This window comes from Cornus florida, unplaced genomic scaffold (assembly GCF_030987335.1).
Source record: "Cornus florida cultivar Cherokee Brave unplaced genomic scaffold, ASM3098733v1 CherokeeBrave_3.0.0_Hap2_Chr11, whole genome shotgun sequence".
Lineage (NCBI taxonomy): Eukaryota > Viridiplantae > Streptophyta > Magnoliopsida > Cornales > Cornaceae > Cornus > Cornus florida.
Window position 1 is genome coordinate 136515593 of NW_026775581.1, and position 18654 is coordinate 136534246.

General features: G+C 36.6%; 2 protein-coding genes across 2 annotated transcripts; both read right to left on the minus strand.

Moving 5' to 3' along the window:
- Positions 1-416: 416 nt before the first annotated feature.
- LOC132285547 (uncharacterized) lies at positions 417-7997 on the minus strand. The gene is made up of 15 exons (XM_059787737.1): positions 7581-7997; positions 7355-7452; positions 6860-6960; positions 6647-6725; positions 6292-6352; positions 6018-6064; positions 5842-5934; positions 5621-5711; positions 5084-5132; positions 3947-4063; positions 3713-3860; positions 2875-2967; positions 2728-2796; positions 1014-1056; positions 417-871 (listed from the first exon to the last, which is right to left on the minus strand). The coding sequence occupies exons 1-15, from the start codon at positions 7636-7638 to the stop codon at positions 771-773; spliced, it is 1248 nt and encodes a 415-aa protein (XP_059643720.1). The 5' UTR covers positions 7639-7997; the 3' UTR covers positions 417-770.
- Positions 7998-8332: 335 nt separating this feature from the next.
- On the minus strand, positions 8333-16194 carry LOC132285546 (uncharacterized). Its single transcript, XM_059787736.1, has 3 exons — positions 12832-16194; positions 10649-10780; positions 8333-9464 (listed from the first exon to the last, which is right to left on the minus strand). Exon 1 carries the CDS (start codon positions 15891-15893, stop codon positions 13191-13193), a length of 2703 nt encoding a protein of 900 aa, XP_059643719.1. The 5' UTR covers positions 15894-16194; the 3' UTR covers positions 8333-9464; positions 10649-10780; positions 12832-13190.
- Positions 16195-18654: the final 2460 nt, after the last annotated feature.

Genomic DNA, 18654 nt, shown 5'->3' on the forward strand with positions numbered 1-18654 from the left:
CATATGCCTTTGATCATATCATCTTAAAAAATGAGAACTTAGATGAGCAGCCTTTTTTGCCATCCATCTTCTTCGAATGCCACTGAACCAAACTTCCATTAATTGGAAAGAAGATGGATGTAAGTTTCCATGCCCCACTTCGCATTTTTTACTCGGGAATCACTCGAAATCAACGTTGAGAAACAAGAGAAAAATTAAAATATAGAGCAACTGCAGGGACTAGTTTGTTGCATACTGTATCAATACACACACTGGACAGACAACGGGAACCAAATTCTTCTTATTTTCAGCAAGTCTTTGCTCAATTTCATCACAAATTGAATTAATTTGAGAAAGGAAAAATCAACGACAATGAATTTTAACAACCAATCCTGAAACTGCATGTCACGAGTAACTAAACTGTAGACACAAGGGTCTGTGTAGAAAAGGGAAATGTATTAGCTTTAAATTAAAGGTCAGATTATAACCTTTTGTAACAGAAATCTCAAAGCATCGACTTAGTTATGCGCATTGCGTACAAACTCTGGGTCCAAATAAGGTAAAGAACAAAAATATGATTTTATTTTTTTTCTCTTGAAAAATACCTGTTAAAGAGAGAAAGAGATCAGCTTTCTCAACATTACACACTTGTGGTGGCAAAGAAGATTCCTATCCTGTTGAATCATCTCTTCTTCAGCAATATGATTTACTCTTGATATAGAAAGGTAAAAGAAAGGAAACTCAAGTGAGAAGGACTGCCAAGTTCTTGTGGAATCTCAGTTTCATCATTCTCACAGAATGATCTCCTCCTGTACGCTGACATTAAGGGTCTTATTTGGGAGAACAATGCTGTTAATTACCACAACTTCATCTTCAACGGTCACTGCTTCTCCTGCATCAGAGAGGCGATTCAATACATTTTTTTTTGGATAACCGGGGTGTCCAGGGGAGACGATTCAATACTTTAAATCTTCTTTAGAGCATAAAGAACATGGAAATGAAGAAGAAATGCATGAGAATGTAAGGGCGAGTACCAAGGATGGTAATTCCAAGCTTAGTGTTGTAGTCTCCTTCAGCCTGCGCCCAAACAATCAAATTTTGGTCAGCTTTAAAAGAAAAGAAAAGGAGCGCAAACATAATTTTGCTAGGTATAAATATGGTGGAAACTTGGTTAGTCCAAGACACGCATCAATTTACTTCAAATATCCAAGCCCTCAATTTCATCCCTTGGTAAATACGGCTAAGATTAAACGAATTCAAAGAAAATCCCGACACATGAGATCAACTATTTATGGGCGAAGGTAATGAACAACCACAATCCTATCTCCACTTATAGCCTGTCAATTGGGAGTTTCAGGACAGCAAAATCGCTCCTCCGACATTTGTTCTGAAATCACCCAGGTATTATTTTTTGGCACAAGAATTCCATTGCGCCCAGATGTTAGTCTAAATCTGTCCATCACCACAAGAAATTATAGTATGCTTCTTTAACACTTACCATACATTGTGAAATTGCTTTTCACAAGCGTTTTTAATTGCCCCCAAGTTAGTTGCCTCGATTCATGCTTTTCCCCTTTTCTCAGAGACACTTTCCTGTTTGAGTTTTCCAAGTCATTATTACCTACTTCCAAACATGTAACTATGATTGTAACACACGGAATAAAGATGAACATTTTAATCCACTATCTGCTTATCTGAACACTAGGCCCATTGGGGAAAAAAAGAAAGTCTTGGTACTGGACTTGAATTTTTCCTTAGCTTTGGATGTCCTCCCATAGATTCTCAAACCTCAATATGCAGAGTCGCCCAAAACCTCTAGATCCCTTTCCCTTCCTCTTTTTGCATTTGGCACTTTTTGCCGGAATTGAAATTCACCTGATATGCAGAGTGGCATCTTCCCTACATCCGCTAGTTCTTCTCAACATCCTCATTCTAGCTATACTAAGAACATAGGCATCCTCATTCTAGCAATGTTATATTTAGTTATTTGTTTTAATAATTGAATCATAATAACAAAATAACCACCTCTATGCATCCACTAGTTATAATATTAGTTACTTTCCATATATATTATATTTATGTGTGTGTGTGTGTGTGTGTGTGTGTGTGTGTGTATAATATAATATACCTCACCCTTGGAACATTTTCAATTTTAAAGCATTTTGTAATTTTCAAGTTAGTTTAACCAAACTATGTATGTTTATAGTAGTTTTTGAACTATATCAGTAACAAAGAGCAGAAATGGAGATTATACTATATGGATTCCTTCAGAAGCATGCATCACAATCATCTATTGTGCTAAAAGTATTGGGTCCATTGAGTTTAGTCGTCCCTCTAACTTGACAACTAGGGGCCTCAATATTCATGTTTGTGCATAAGTTCCGGATGTAAACTGGTATAACCCCTTCCCCGCCTCTCTTTTCCATGGAAATCTCTCTCTCTCTCTCTCTCCATCTCCAAATTTGGTCAATGCAAAAATTAAAAAAAAATCCCAAGCAGCCTATGATGTAAAAAATGTCTATCAGAATTTTAAAATGCAAACTAAACATTGATGGATATGCTGAAAAATCGAGCAGGTCAAATACCAAATAACAATATAAATACAAAACATAAGATAAATTGAGATGCCAACAAATATTCACAACCCGGAACTTGCACATCACTGATCAAGAAGATGGATCTTCAGGTAAATTTAGAAAGTGTGATGCTTACAAAATAGTGAAAATCTGAAATTCTGATCAAATTTACCTGCACACGAGACCATTTCCCCAGAGACGATTTCCATCCAACAATAGCATGCATAACAACTGCATTTTCCTGTCAGGAGATGATACAACAAATTTAGGCCAGATTTAGGTGTTACTATTTCATACTTCAATTTTTTCAGCCCCATACCTTTATATCAACATCATCCAAGATAATGCAACTTATAAGCCTCACACCTGCTCCTACACGGACATTTGCTGAAATTGAAACATCGGGACCAATCTGTTAAAAAAAAAACGGATTAGATGAAGCAAAACCAGACGGAAACTAAGAATCTAGTCAATTCAGGACCCATAAGACGTTTCTGCATTCAGCATAAGCTTCTTTTTGGTTACCCAGGAATGATGTTCCCGGCAATCACTGCCAAACTATATGCATCAGGTGAGCAGGGGTAGAGTTGAACTGAGTTTGATTTCTCCACTTATCTGCAAGTACTTTTTGGCTGCTGACCAAATTATCTAGAAATTTACTAATCTGTGGGCAGTACTTCCAAGGAGATTCTCTTTTTTCTTTCTCAAGACTTTTGTTTATTAATGTGTACAAGACATAGATACAGTTTAAAATAAGAAACTTGCATCTACGAAAGGTAGTATTGTAGTTGGGTAGCTCAAACTTCACTAAAGATGGCACCGAGAAAAGGATCTTTCAAAAACGAGTTCTAATAAATTTGAACCACTAAATCCCATTTAATTCCAGGCTCTGACCAAGTTAAACTCGGTAGAGTTTATGGATCTTCTAATAAGGAGCCCATCAATTGTTTCCAATATAGTGTATGTATAGTGGAGATAATGGGGATAACTAAGATGGAGTACATAGTATACGGGAAGTTCTTCTCTTAATATGAATAGAAAAAATAAGGCACTTTTTGCTCTCAAAGAGCAACAAGGGGAAAAAAAAACCCACAAATGTCACTTAAACTACTAAGGTACGTGGATTCAAATGTTGGAAATAGATGAGATAGAACTACCTTTGCAGTTGGATGTACTTTTGCTGATGGATGAATATAAACATCACCAGTAATCGTAGCACTTTTGGTGCCATCTCCACTAGCTAGGAGATGAGGAGAGGTAAACCGAAACTGAGCAAGATACAGAGCAGAACACTTCAATGACATTCTGTAAAGTCAGGTAGAAATTTAGATATAATGTCCAAGGTTCAAGGCATAAAGAAGAGGAGGCAGAAATTTTGGGATTTGCTCTACCCTGGAGTTTTGATCTGTTCCCAGAAGTCCATGGTCTCATAGGTATACAGTTGTTTCTTTCCAGCAAGAGGTGACAAGATATCTTGATCCAATCTAACAAAATCTGTAGGAAGGGTCCTGTTGAAAGAAATCATATTAGCATGAAAACTGACAGATTGCACACCATAGTAAAAGTGATCACCAATATATTCAATAATAAAGCCACCGGAATTAAATTTTTTTTTTCCTTTCTTCTTTGTTGAACCAAAAAAAATCAAGTAGACAAATAATGGCCTAGCGTGTAGTATAAATCCATAGTATCAATAATGCTACTAGAGTCATGTATGGATAACCTAGAGCACGCAAATGTTAAAAAGAATGAAAGTTAAAATGGCAGCCAAAATTCTAATCACACTTATCCCTTGAGGATAACTATCTCTGATACCAAGATGAGCATTCTATCAACATAAATCACAATGAATGGAATAATTTAGTATAAGATGTTTCAAAAAGATAGCAACCAAATATTTGAACCTTAATCAAAAGCTTAACTCCACTAACCTTCACAGTTGCAAAAGAACTCTGATAAATTGTTTCCATGTACCGCATGAGAAAATAAACCAGTTTTCTTTGATTTAAATAATCTTTTTTTTTTTCCCCTTACAAGGAGGAACTGAAATGATGATGTTTTAAGTCTTTATAATTGAATGAGGAAATAAATAAGTCCCATGAAAGGTGGCCTAGCAAAAAAGGTTTCATCAGAGTTGGAATGTATTTATGTAAAATAACTAAAATCTTTCGGTGTTTCATGTCTGGCTAGAAATCCAAGTTTGGGATTAGAGATGACAGGAGAACTTAAACGAATATTCTATAAACCAACTACGGTCAAATATATTGTTAAATTACAATTAAGAGTGCTATCTTCCCCAAGAAAGACACATGCAGCAAATTGTCCTAAAATGTTCTACGTCTTGCACTTCGACCAGATACTTTAGTACAAAAAGCATATAATTTTCAACACATTCACCACCAACATCAATATCCATGCTAACCACAAAAGATATATATACACATATATATGTAAGTATGCATGTTTATGATCAATAATGCACAGTCAAGTTTGTAAACTAGCAGAGAAAAAGCAGTAAGTGGTTAAACCTTGTTGCTAACTGCAGGGCTTCAAAGCTGGACACTCGACGTAGATTAGCTGCAAATAACAAAATACAGCATTCCACAAATCTGACACAGTTAAAAAACTTAAACAAATGCAATGTGTTGCATCTGCAACTCATTAAGTACAGCAGATGCATGATGAATGTGTTTCAAGTTTCAACTTGCATAGTTTATCCAGAGAATGCTTAATTGCATCATAGTTAACATTCAGAAACAAACAACAGTCCTCTCATAATAAAAACCAAATTTAATTTGAAAGAGGACAATTAATATAAGGAAATCCAGTACAGAAAAATGATTGAATTGTAACAAGAAGGACCTCTTGTTGGTGAAAGTGGGTTGGGGGAGCAGGGGAGAGAGCAAAAGGTGAAAAAATGACTAATAAAAAAAAAGGTGAAAAAATAGAGCCATCAACGTTCATGTAAATTGTGTTCATATAAAACAAAATTATGAAATATAAGTTGCTCAGACTTTAATAGGGGAAATATCTGCCCTCAATTAAGTAGGAACAGATCTACCAACCTCTGCCTTCCCGGTGTGTGGAGACATCCTGAATGGCAGTAAAAATTTCAGGGGTGAATACATAAACACCACAGTTTATTAAGTCACTCACCTGCATTTAATGAAAAAGAAAACAATAAGGAAATGTAAACAAATGAAGTTCAAATCACATACACAGGCAATCAACATCAAGTAATACGCATCAAAAGAATTGAAGTTTCTTCTTGTGGTAATGTACATACAAAAGTCTCTGGTTTCTCTGTATAATGTAACAGTTCATTGGTGATTGGATCAGCAACCAACTCACCAAACTGGTTGGCCGATTCAGCAGAAACCTAAACAAAAGAGTGATTGTGTTATAGATTGGTTTTCTGGCATAAATATCTTCTATTAAATCACTTCATGCATGGAAACAAACCTTGATTACTAACAATGTGCCCATTCCACCATACCTTCTATGTGCCTCTGCAAGTAGAATGACAAGGTGTAGCAATTACTCTTTCTAATTTTTTTTTTTTTTTGGTAAGTAATATTACTCTTTCTAAATTTGATGCATGAACTAACAAATAATGATCTTTCAAGGCTAACGTGAGAAATGTTTGAAAGGGCAATATTATTCAGATGAAATTTTCTTATGCCCAAAAACAGGATGAAGCATGGAAGTACTGATAAATGTGGGGTATAAAACTTACCAAGCATGTCTGGAAGTGGAAAATTGCAACAAACATCGCAATTCAGCAAAAAAATATGTGACTGGCATAGAACAACAAACGAACATAATTAAATAAGTTCAGGTTTGAAAATGAAAAAATAAAAAATGGAGAGGGACATTGTATAATGCGTGTTTGGGAGAAATATTGGGAGAAATATATAGAAACATTCACACACACGGACATACATATTCTACATTCCTTTTCTTTGTTCAGAAAACAACAATATGGTATGGATTTAAATGTTAAATGCACAAAGCCAAGAGCATAATACTTGGGAAAAATCAGATCAAAGTACCCAAAAAAAAAAAAAATCAAATGAGTGCAAGATTCATACAGGTGCATCTTCCATAATCAGATCCCTGAAATAATAGAGGCCACCAGCTGAACCATGAGGTTTGTCCTCTTTCAAATATCTAGAGTTGCAGCAGCAGCAAAAGCAACCAATATTCAGATACAACAGTTCAAATATTGTGACTGAAATATTCTTAGTGAAACAATGTGTGAATAAAACATGAATCAAACAGGTGGCAATCAAAGTTGTAATCACCTCACTGGGACTTTAAGCTCATTGGAGATTGAAGATACATATAAACTGAACTCTCGCTCCTCGTAGAATCCAATGAGAAAAATTTGTGCCAAATTGGGAATCTATGTGACAATATGACAGTGTTTAACAAAATCAATTTCACTGATAGAAGATAAGAAAACACCTTGACCTACGATTTGGCTCTTCTTCATTAGTTTAACTTAATGCTCAATTTGGTTGCCAATAAATGGATGCACCGGAAAAAAAAATAATAATAATCCTGAACTGTTGAATACACTAAATTTGTACAATTTTCGGAATCAAGAGAACATAAAAATTCTTTATTATTATTTTACACCAGTCCAGCTATTTGGCTAACATTCAGGAGACTTTTTCTGGGAAAATAAAAGGACATCAATCACAAAAAATGGAAGTTCCTTCCCCTTGCTTTTCTTTTCCTCAATTTTTTGCAGGAACCAAATGGAGGGTTGGGAATTAAGGAAGAGTGGAGCATACCCTTTTACAAGCTAAGATAGGGTGGTGAACCATTGGCAGACCAGCCAAAGGGAAGAGAGGCTTTGGAGTATTGAACGAAAGCGGCCGAAACCTTGTACCTACAAAAGATTACACCCAAAAAAAAAAAAAAATGTAATTAACCAGAAGAAACATCAGTAGGAATTTTAATTCAATTTTTCTTTAACTAACAAAAAAACGAACACACACACAGCGAGAGGGTTTAAACCTTTGGTGGGTCCACCCACCATGATCACTGCAACCACCTTCTCCTCCAAAGTCGCCATCTCAAAACAAAAAAAAAAAACCCTAGATCCTCAGGTCCAAAAAACGCTATGTTCACAAATCTCTGGTTTCACAGAAGGAAACAATAAAGTATTGTTGATTTGTATGTGGAAACCAATGGTATAAAGTAGTGGGTTCAAAAGGTTTTAAAGTTTTGAATGCTGAGGAGGAAGTATTTGGGAGAGAGACGTTACGGTGGGTGATGGAGTCCAATCAAAGTGACGGTTAGCAGGTAACAGTCTCTCTGTCTTTCTTTCTGAATCTGCGACCTCAAACAATACAATACAATACAATACAATGCGACGTTGTCTGGTCGAATATCTTTATCTGCGTCACGCACTGCTCTGTTAAGAGAAGTGAAATGATTTTAAAAGCCTACCAGACTACTCGCTCGCCAAATATGCTTTTAATAAGCAACTTCACGCCTTCATGTGCAGTACAGTTGCAGGTGTTACCCACCAGAATGATTTAATCTGGTCCACTTTTTATTAGCCATTTTTTGTTGGAATCACCGACGTTTACAGTAGTAAATTGGTAATTAATTTTTGTTTTCTTTTTTGTTTTGGTTTTTTTTTGTTTTTGTTTTTGTTTTTTATTTTTCAATTTCAAAAGCTGATTTAGTCATTCCAAACATAACTTTGTGGTTTTGATATATCTTTAGCTTTATTTGTTTAATAATTGAAGAGGCAATATATAATTTCCAGTATCATACATACAATTCATAACAATGTGACATGTTTATTACATTCACATTCCCCCACACCAAACAAAAAAAAAATAATAATAATAATAAAAAATCTCAATTTCGCCCATAAATAAAAAAAATTACAAATGTATCCAGATCAAGTAAGGGTACACAATCTTATATTGACTCTGCTTCTGAAATGTTTCGGATTATTTACTGTTTCGGGGAGGAGGAGACCACTCCCTTGGCTCTCAAGAGATGTACCATCTGACTTGCTTCACGCTTATGAGTAGTTTTCAAAGCCCCTGGAAAAGATAACATCAATTAAACAAGAGTTCTACCACGATATGGACTAAATGCCTCTGCTTGAATACTTATTTCACCTATGATACTGTGTGTGAATGTGTTTTCATGTGATTTATAAAAAAAGTTACAGCCATATGCTGTCTGGCATCCAATTTTCATTAGACATGGCTCCATATTTGGAAATGCATTATTATTCATAGTATATGCACATTAGGCCATCATAAACTCCGCCCCATAAGGAATTCCTACTATCAAGTCACTTTTTAATGGCAGCATGTGCATTGGCTGCCAGTGGACCAGATATAGACGTAATCCCATCTATCCTAAACTGGCATAATATAATTTCTTTTTATTATTCAAACAAAATTCAGCAACATTTATATTCAGGTTTTGTTAGCAAAGAATCCGTGGCCATATTTTCATAACAACAAAGTAAGAAAGTAACACATTGGAACCACAAGAGAATAGTTATAATCTTAGAAAGTAACACATTGGGAACCACAAAGAATAGTTATAATCTTAGCGCCTCGTTATATCTTATTTCCGATTATTGCATTTTTTTTTTTTTTGATTTCACCTCGGTCAAGCGGTCACATCTTTCCAGATCCTTGAAAATTACAGCAGTTCTCAAGCCATAAACTGAGGAGCAAGAACAAACGTATCAACTAACTATGATCTTTATATCTACGGACTAAAGTTTCAGACAATTTTCATCTTTTAAACAGATATCAGAATACTAGCAACTTACTACATGTCATTTGTTAGTTCAATGGCTTCATCTTCATTCATAATTAATTTAACGCATTAAAGAGGACCAGAAACTTCCTTCCTCCAAATCTGCATAAAGGTAGAGTATAGTTTAACTGAATGGCTGCATAATAGAGCAGAATGTCACTCATGTAACCAACCCCAAATAGTTGGGACAATGTTGTATTGAGTTGAAAAAACAAACAGGAATTAGAAGTTAATAATTCTAACATAAAAAAGATGAGTAGTCTATGATGGCTATTTTCAAATCAGAAGTGAGCATAAAACAGAGCCCAGGGTTGGCGAAACATGTATGAGGTTGTGAGATCGGAATTAAAATCTCATACACCCACGATAACTATTAGGTTAGAGAGATGAACAAAGTTATAAGCATCTAATTTCAAATATATGTGTTAATGCTCGGATAACAATCATAGTTGCAAAGATGAGCTCACCCCTTATTTCTTTTCTGTGATCATAATTTCTCATTGATGACCACACAAAATGACTTCATAAACACGTATCCCAAAAGACATAGAATTGGAGAAGAAGAAAAAGAAGAAGAAGAAGAAAGAAAGAAGTATTACACGAATAGTTGGTAAAAAGCTTTGTTGAGTTGAGTTTTTAAGATAGAGAATAAAAAATATGGATACTCATGCTGCGCAAACTGTATTACAATTATAAGCATGCTCATACCAGGCATAATGTCCCATTAATAAATATTGGAAGGGAAACTTTTGTGAGAGATGTCTAATGCAATGACCAATTGCTGTAAGATATTAACTGACGGCGCATAATCCAATATGATGTGCCCATACTTACTATCTTATAGCTAAATAAGGGAGCATGATAAGATGAGGGACAGTAACTCGCTGTCTATATTTTGAGTTGACAAGGTACAGCAAAAGCACAGTGTGGAAAAAGCTCTTGTAGTAACATTCTCCATCAGAATTAAAACCTCTTTCTATGGTCAAATATAATGCATCCGAGTTGCTCTGAGGTTATATTCTTACTAGATTGCTTTTTAGTAAAAGGTTTATCTAATATGATTGCCTATGAAAAATAACCATAGAAAGTAATGGATAGAAATGAAAGACTTTATTAGGGGTTCTACAACAAAAATGCATAATAGAACTAGTTCCTTGCACTTTGAGGTGATTAAAGGTGACTCCTAATTAACTGTCCAAACCGATGTTAGACAGATGGACGTATGTGCTGCGCAAAAGATATCTGTCAAACATAGGGAAAAATTAAAAAAAACGAAGTCAAATTACCTCTGCAGCAATGGTTTGCAAAAACAGCACCAGAAGCAGTATCCCTATTGTTTCCTTTGTTCCTGAAGAAAGTTCTTTGAGCAGTATCAACTGCAATTTTAACATCTTCGGCAGTTGTTGCTGGTACAGCACCTAATCAAAAAAAGCCCCTCAACCCCCAAAATAAATAAATAATAATAAATAGGGTAAAAAATAAAATAATTGGTGTTGAAACTAATTGGATTTCATTATATTGCTAATGCAACCATCCACATTAAACAACTAAACAAGGCAAGCAACTTGATATCTAATACAAAATACCAGTGAAGTTATAAGTTGGAAGAGAGTATAAGTGAAAAGAAAGAGCAAAAACCTACAATTTCCTGACTGGTTGGGTTGCTGATTGATATTCATTCTTTCAGAACCTGTTCACTCCATTTGCCACAGTGAAGAGCTGGCAAGAAGGAATTGGATGACCATCCAGTACTCTGTGCACATGAACTTAACTAAAATCAAGTGTCTTATGTTTTGTTGTGATTGGTCTGGTGCTATTCTATGAATGAGTATGTCCTACCTCGTGTCTCTTCATTGTTTGATGATCTCCATCATGAAGTTGGGCGATCGCCGACCTGTGTCATTGATACTTGAATGCTTTTGAATAATGACTTCCTTCTCAGAACAAGCCATTGCAGAATCAAACAAATAATCAACTTTTGGACTTGAATGCTCGGTTTTTTAGTGGTCTTTTGTTGGCTGGACACCTTGGACAAAAATAGGATGACAGTTTCAAAAGAAAAATGATTGACAACCTTTCGAAAATCTAATAACCATGTCAATTGCCTATTACTAGCCTTCCTTCAAGCGGATACTATGGTCGAGCTAACCATATTCATATGACATTGTCAAATCTCTCTAGGTCTGTAGTACCCAGGCCACATCCCCGTGTCCTAATCTTATTGAGGTTAACAAACTTCTGTGTTAGGCTTGTATAAATCCATGGCCTTGACAAGTCATGTGGATCACCACCTCAGTTTGTCAAATATCAACAGTCTCCTGGAAATCTTTCAACGAAACACATTTCACAAAAAATTACTTTCTTCCCTCATTTTATAAAAACTATCTTTTGGTGCAACAAATTTCATTTGGTCACAGGTTATTTTCATGTTACCTGGACTAATATGATTTTATTTATACCATTTGGTGACACCTTGTCAGTCCCCAAGGAAAATATATCGGCCATTATTTCCTATGAAACAGAATAGTTAGTAAATGAATGAAACTGAAAACATTTTGTAAGTCGAACAAATTACTCAACTTTAAACCCCTTTGTCAATTCTGTTTTCAGTCGAGAACTCGCCTTATATCTTAACCTCAATCGCCTATCCTACAACACATTTAATGTCATCCAACAAGACTTTAAAATAAAAATGGTTAATAACTTTAATGTATCTTTTCCAGTTTTATACATTATTCCAAAATCTAAACATTATTGAAAACAAGAAGGTGGTAATAACCTCTTGAAATATGGTGAGCTTGAAAAAATCTACAAAACCCCTAAGATATGGTCAGTGAACACATCAGCACCGAGCATTTTCTTTCTGTTTATTCCTTAAAATTTTATCAGGATTCAGGAGATTAAATCACGCAAAACAATTCAGTTTGAATTTGAAAACAATCAGATTCTTTTGAAAGTTCTATTTTTGAATGTTCATGTAGACTGATTATTTCATCAATCACCTCACATTAAGGGTCTGACTGCTTTTTTGCAAGATTTTGTTGTGTTACACATAAGATGGCAGGATTTTCCTGCATAAGTCATCCAAATGATGCAGCCCTATGTTATATTTCCTCAGAGTTTACAAGAAACAGCAATGATACAAGTGCAACACAAAGAGAAGATCAGGATCCAAACTATCCAGCCATATATTTCATTTCCTTCCAGTTTGTCAATAGCTTAAAGAACTACACACACAAATAAAAGAGATGCCACAAGTACAATTTAGAGTTCAAATGGCTCACAACATGAACCGTTCAAGTAAAACTATGCCTCTATTACTTATCAAAAAAAAAAAAAAAAAACTATGCCTCTATTCTTTTTCTTTCCTATTCTATTTTCCCCCAATAAGAAGGTGGACTGAGAATTTGCCACCCAAAGCTAGCTTTTAATTAAAACAAGAAGAAAGGGTGCAGAAAGGCTAACGTACCCAAATAAGTCAGCACCACCTGCATGTTTCTTTACCCATTCTCTGACTGATTCAATAAGAAAGCTAATCCTTAGTCACTCACAGTGAAGATGCACAATGATATTACACATAGCAAACATGAGTTTCCACCATAGATACTGATGCTTGACAAAATCCAAAAGGGGTTGTAACCACTCTTGAATTTTGTTCAAATTCAAATCCAAAGAACAATGATCTGGAGAACCATTTGAATAGCACATCTGTAGACATCAGTAGCATTTTTGAAAGAGCTCATCATAAGCAAAGTTTTTCTCAAAATTGAAGAGCAATTTTTTTCTCCTCTAAACACTTCAAAAAAGTGAAATGTAGGTCAGAATGCTTTATTCTTGAGGCTTGACACATTCCACCTGCACCGTCAAATCCTTGATCCCAGCATCATGCAATATGTGCAACACATTTGCCTTTGCACAAGCCTTATCTGCCTCTGCTGAAACATGAAGATTAAGAGTCCCCACAACCTCTGCATTTGTAAAACTCCATACATGCAAGTTCAGAATGCCACATACCCCCTTTATCTTCATAACATCATTCAGAACTTCCTTTAGGTCCTGTTCATGAGCCCTAGGGACTCTTTGAAGCAAAACCTCTGCAGAGTTCCTGAGCAATGGTATCACAGAAGATACTATTAATACAGAAATAAATATTGAGCACGCAGGGTCTGCAACAAGCCATCCCTTGTACTTAATTAAGAGGGTTGAAATAACAACCCCAACACTTCCCAAGGTGTCTGCAAGAACATGCAAGAAGATGCCTTCCATGTTGTGGTCAATGTGGTGGTGGTGATGCCTTTGTGGTCCCTCTCTTCCAGAAGACAGTTCTCTATTTTGGGAACCGCTATTTTCTGAAGATGAATGATCTTTAAAATCTGAATTGTGGACATGGGTGTGAGGGTCTCTTTGGCCATGAGAATCTCCCCCTCTATGAACTTCAAGCTCAAGGGAATGGCTATGCGAGCTTCTTGAAGAACTATCAGGGACGCTTCTATGGACAAGGTGGTCAGCATGATGATGATGGTGATGAGAGTCATGGTGGTCATGTTGGTGAACATGGTCATGGTGATCGTGGCCATGCAAACTACCACTTGTTGTTTTGTGGCTCTCTGTATTGTCAGTGTTCTGATGGTGATTAGAGTCATGGTGTTCATGATTATCACGACATCGGTCATTGTGGCCAGAACACGATTTTTCATGCAAAACAGCTGTATTTTCGTGATGATTACTCTGAACTTCATGATTAAGTCCACCGTGGTCATGCAAATCATGGTGGTGGTGATTATGTGAATGATGGTGGTGGTGATCATGTGAATGAGGATGGTGGTGTGACTGGGAATGTGAACAAGATCCAGTTCCACCATGGGCATGATGATGCTCTTCATGAAAGAAGATCAAGCCAACCATATTCACAATAAGCCCTCCAATAGAAACTGTCAACAGACTATTAGTTGAAATTTCCTGAGGGTCCAAAATCCTCTCCAGTGACTCCAGCACAATTAGTGCTCCAACCAGAACCAAGAAAACCGCATTGACATAACCAGAAAGAACCTCGAATCTTCCACGACCATAATTAAACTGACTGTTTGCAGGCAACCGTGAAATATATGAAGCATACAATCCAATTGCTAGAGCTGCACAATCAAACAGCATGTGACAGGCATCTGATATCAACCCGAGACTATTGCTCATGAACCCAGCAACAAATTCCACAAACATGTAACCTGTGTTGATCAACAGGAAAAGTGCAATTTTACGGGACTTTCTTTCACTCAAAATGTGACGAATAGGTTTCATAATTATGGTGGTAAGCGATTCCGAGGACTGTAATCCCAATTCAAGATAATCTGAATATATAGGATCCAGTTCCCTAACAGAGACACCAAGCAAGGAACCACAAATCAACAATCCCCAAAGCGAAAGCTCGGGGAAATAGAACAGCTCCAACACAAGTGTACAGACAAAGGTGACAAGGAACTCCTTTTGGAAATCTTTGGAACCTACTAATTTCTCATCACTGTAATTCTCAGTCAAAAGTACCCCAAACAAAACAGTATTAGCCAAAGGCCAACCTAAACTTGCAATAGAGATACTATCTCCCTCAGCTTCAAACATGAACATACTAATAACTGCAGGAATGAAAAGCACAACTGTTGTGAAAAACAGAGAAATCAATCGAACCCGTTTTCGACCCAGTTCCCTAATAGACCCCCAATTCATGGAAACACGCTCATAACACCCCAGAAACCCAGAAAGAAAAGGAAGCAACATTGGCCATAACCTAACACAATTCTGACTTGGAAGCATAGAAAATCCAAATGTATCAACATTCACAGAAGACAAAGGAAAGCACTCAATTCGATCCCAACTAATCGATAACAAAAACAACCCAAGAAACAAAGCGAAGAACCCACGAACCTTGGACAATCCAACTCGATCAGAATTGCGAGAATGGCCCTCGGCGATGAACCTGGCCGAAACGTTTCCGGCCAATTCAGCCAGAATCATTGCTGCAGTGCCGCAGTACCGGAGGGCTTGGAATCGGAGGAGGAAGACAACAGCGAGAAGGAGAGATTTGGCAACAAGAAGCCTGCGCTGGGATTGGGAAATCATGGTGAGAGAGAAAAAGGGTTGGTTTTGCTTCTGTCGGAAAGGGTCTTTGGAGGAAGACGAGTGGGTTAAGAGAGAGAAAGCGAGGGTGAGGAGGAAAGAGAAGAGAGAGACGAGGAAAGAGAAAGGGAAGAGAGAGAAAGAGGAAGGGGAGGAGCGGATGAAAGGGAGGAGAGAGTAGAGAGAGCGAAGAGAGAAGAGGAGGAGGAAGAGGAAAGAGAGAGTGGTTCTTTTGTGGGTTGATCTGTTGAGGGTAGAGAGAGAGGAGAGGCGATGTTTGGACGGAGTTGGTGTTGGGGTCGTCGGAGGATACGAGAAGAGAGGGTAAGAGGGTCTTGAGGTGGCGCGTGGAGGGACTGAGAGGCGGTGAGGGCGGTGTTGATGGTGGTGGTGGTGGTCTTCAGCCATGATCTGGTCAGCCATGAAATTGAGGGGTGAGGAGACCGCAATCCAGAGTAAAAATCACGATCTTGAGTTCTGAACTCCTCAACTCAGACTTCCAACACTTATGGGACTTCTGTATCTAATATATACCATGTAGCCTGAAATTTCAGTGAAATTTTCATAAATTTGGTTGAATATTAGGGGAATTCAACCAAAAAATAATGAACGTTTGATCTTTTCAAATAACCACTGAGATTAGGATTCAAAGGAATAAAAAATCAATTTTGTTATGAAATTTCGAAGTTGATTCCAGAGGTTGTATGTCATTAGGAGAATAAATGTATCTAGGTTATGATTACTATTTCTAAGATGATTAATGGGTTTGTGCCACTTCACTTACCACAAACACTTTCTATTTGATAAAAATAAAAATTAATTACAAAAAATGTAAGCCTAAAATTTTAAAATAAATTTTAAAGTTGGGCAGACGAAAATGCTGCTGAAAGTATTAAATGGTTTGAATTATTTTAGTAAATTAATTTAATAAAAATTAGTATTAAAATTTATTTATAATATATTAATGCACTTTTCTTCATTCAAGAGTTCAATTCACCAGACCTCTAATAATATCCCAACAAGGTCTGGACTTTAAATTAAATGCTTATACGAAGATTGTTGATAGTTTAGATATATTGTTAAAAAAAAACACAAATTTTTTTTAAAAAATTGATTAGATATATACAAAACATAACAAAGTAGGATCAATACTTTTTCGTATGTTTTCGGTGAAAGGCTAACCAAGGATCCCCCTCATTCAGTTGTTGTTGATGAAACGACAAGAATATTAGGGCAAACTACAATGACCTCTTCTTTAAGGTTTGAATTAATTGCAAGTAAATTAAAGGTTTGTCTCCTTTTTGGGATTTTTTTTAGATAAATTTACTCAACTACCCTTATTATTATATTGTTAAAAAGGTTTAAAATATGGGAAAATTACATATAAATGGAGTTAAAGTTCCATATTTACTTAGAAACTGAGTCAAAATTTCATATTTCTCTAAAATGAATTGCTGAGGTGGCCCATGGTTTTTTACTGTTTAGAAAATTATGGTGCCTAAAATGCCCTTCTCTAACAAAAAAGTAGTACCTTCAGTTCAAAAAAGTAGTACATTCGGAGAAAAAGTAGTACCTTCGCGGGTGTTTAAAAAACATGGTACCTGGACACCAAAAAGTAGTACCTTCAGTTCAAAAAAGTAGTACCTTCGAAGAAAAAGTAGTACCTTCGCGGAAGGGTATTTTAGGCACCACAATTTCTAAACAGTAAAAAATCATGTGCCACCTCAGCAATCCATTTTAAAGAAATATGGAACTTTGACTCAGCCTCTAAGTAAATATGGAACTTTGACTCCATTTATATGTAATTTTCCCTTACAATATTTGAAAATAACAAATGACCATTTTGCCTATGACACCTTTTTTTTTTTTTTTTTTTTTTTTTTTTTTTTTTTTTTTTCTTCTTCAATCCTATTTAGTATTTTCTTTCTCCTTTATCCGTTCCCTCTCTTCCTCCACTTATTGCCCCAACCACGACCCCTCCTCCCACCCTTACTTCCACCAAACCACCCCCAAAATTCGCCATCGCCCACCTTACCCTCAAATCGCCACCACCATTCAACCTCGTACCTCTACCACTACATTACCCATCTTAAACTGAACCACGGGCCAGCAAAATTTAGGTCCCGGCGAGGCCAGAATGTCACCGACAAAGACAAAACAGGAGCGTCCATTAAAACTGGCGAGCTCCGAGCGGCAACTCCCATTGAATTCCTCGTGTTTCGAGCAGCTCCATTGAAGACCCAAAACTGAGAAGCCCCATTGAAGACCCAAAACCAGTGAGCTTCAGAGGCGAACCAACAGTGAGCTCCATTAAAGGTCAGTGTCAAACTGATGCACACCATTGAAAACCCAACTGAAGCCACGCTATATATTGAAGACCCAATAACTCCGGCGAGCTTGAAGATTGGTGTCCATGGCCTGAGTATATATATATATATATATATGTATATGTATATATATATATATACATACACATACTGTGATACCCCCGGATTTCCGGATGCGGGTTGGCCAGGCCCACGCCCGACTACCCGAGGATATTAAACAAATTAGCAATAATCGAACACAGAATATAATTAAGATAAACATGAGTAAATAACATTCACTGGAAAGAAACTAAATGAAAATCCTTTATTAAAAACTTCAGAATAAATCTTATAAATAAGAACTAGTCTGTTATAACCAACTTTTCCAATTATAATACAACTCGAGAATCCATCTGGTGGACCTCTAATCAAAAGCCAATACTAGAAAGCGAACCACTAAAAAGAAGTCCACTGCTAAACCATGAAGAACCTCTTACATCGTCGGTAGAATGAGTAGACGTCTCTGCTCAGCACGAATAAGCTCTAAGATCTGGAACCGTCTGTTACCTGAAAAATAATAGTGGGTTAGGCTCACGAACAAGTTCTATCCTAACTACAATCCAAACAGAGACCCGATACGCAGATACATCCTAGACATCTCAATCATATCTATATAGTCCGTAATAGATAAATATATATCCACACTACAGGACTCTCACTAACTATGCTGAGGGTCTCAACCTGAATAGAAGGTAACATGCAATACGCACCTGAGTGGGCATGACTACCTAAGCCTAACAGGGTATACCTCAACCAACATAGCGAGCTACGCATCCTACTGCATATACGTTCCCTAACCGTCGACTATGAGACTCAAG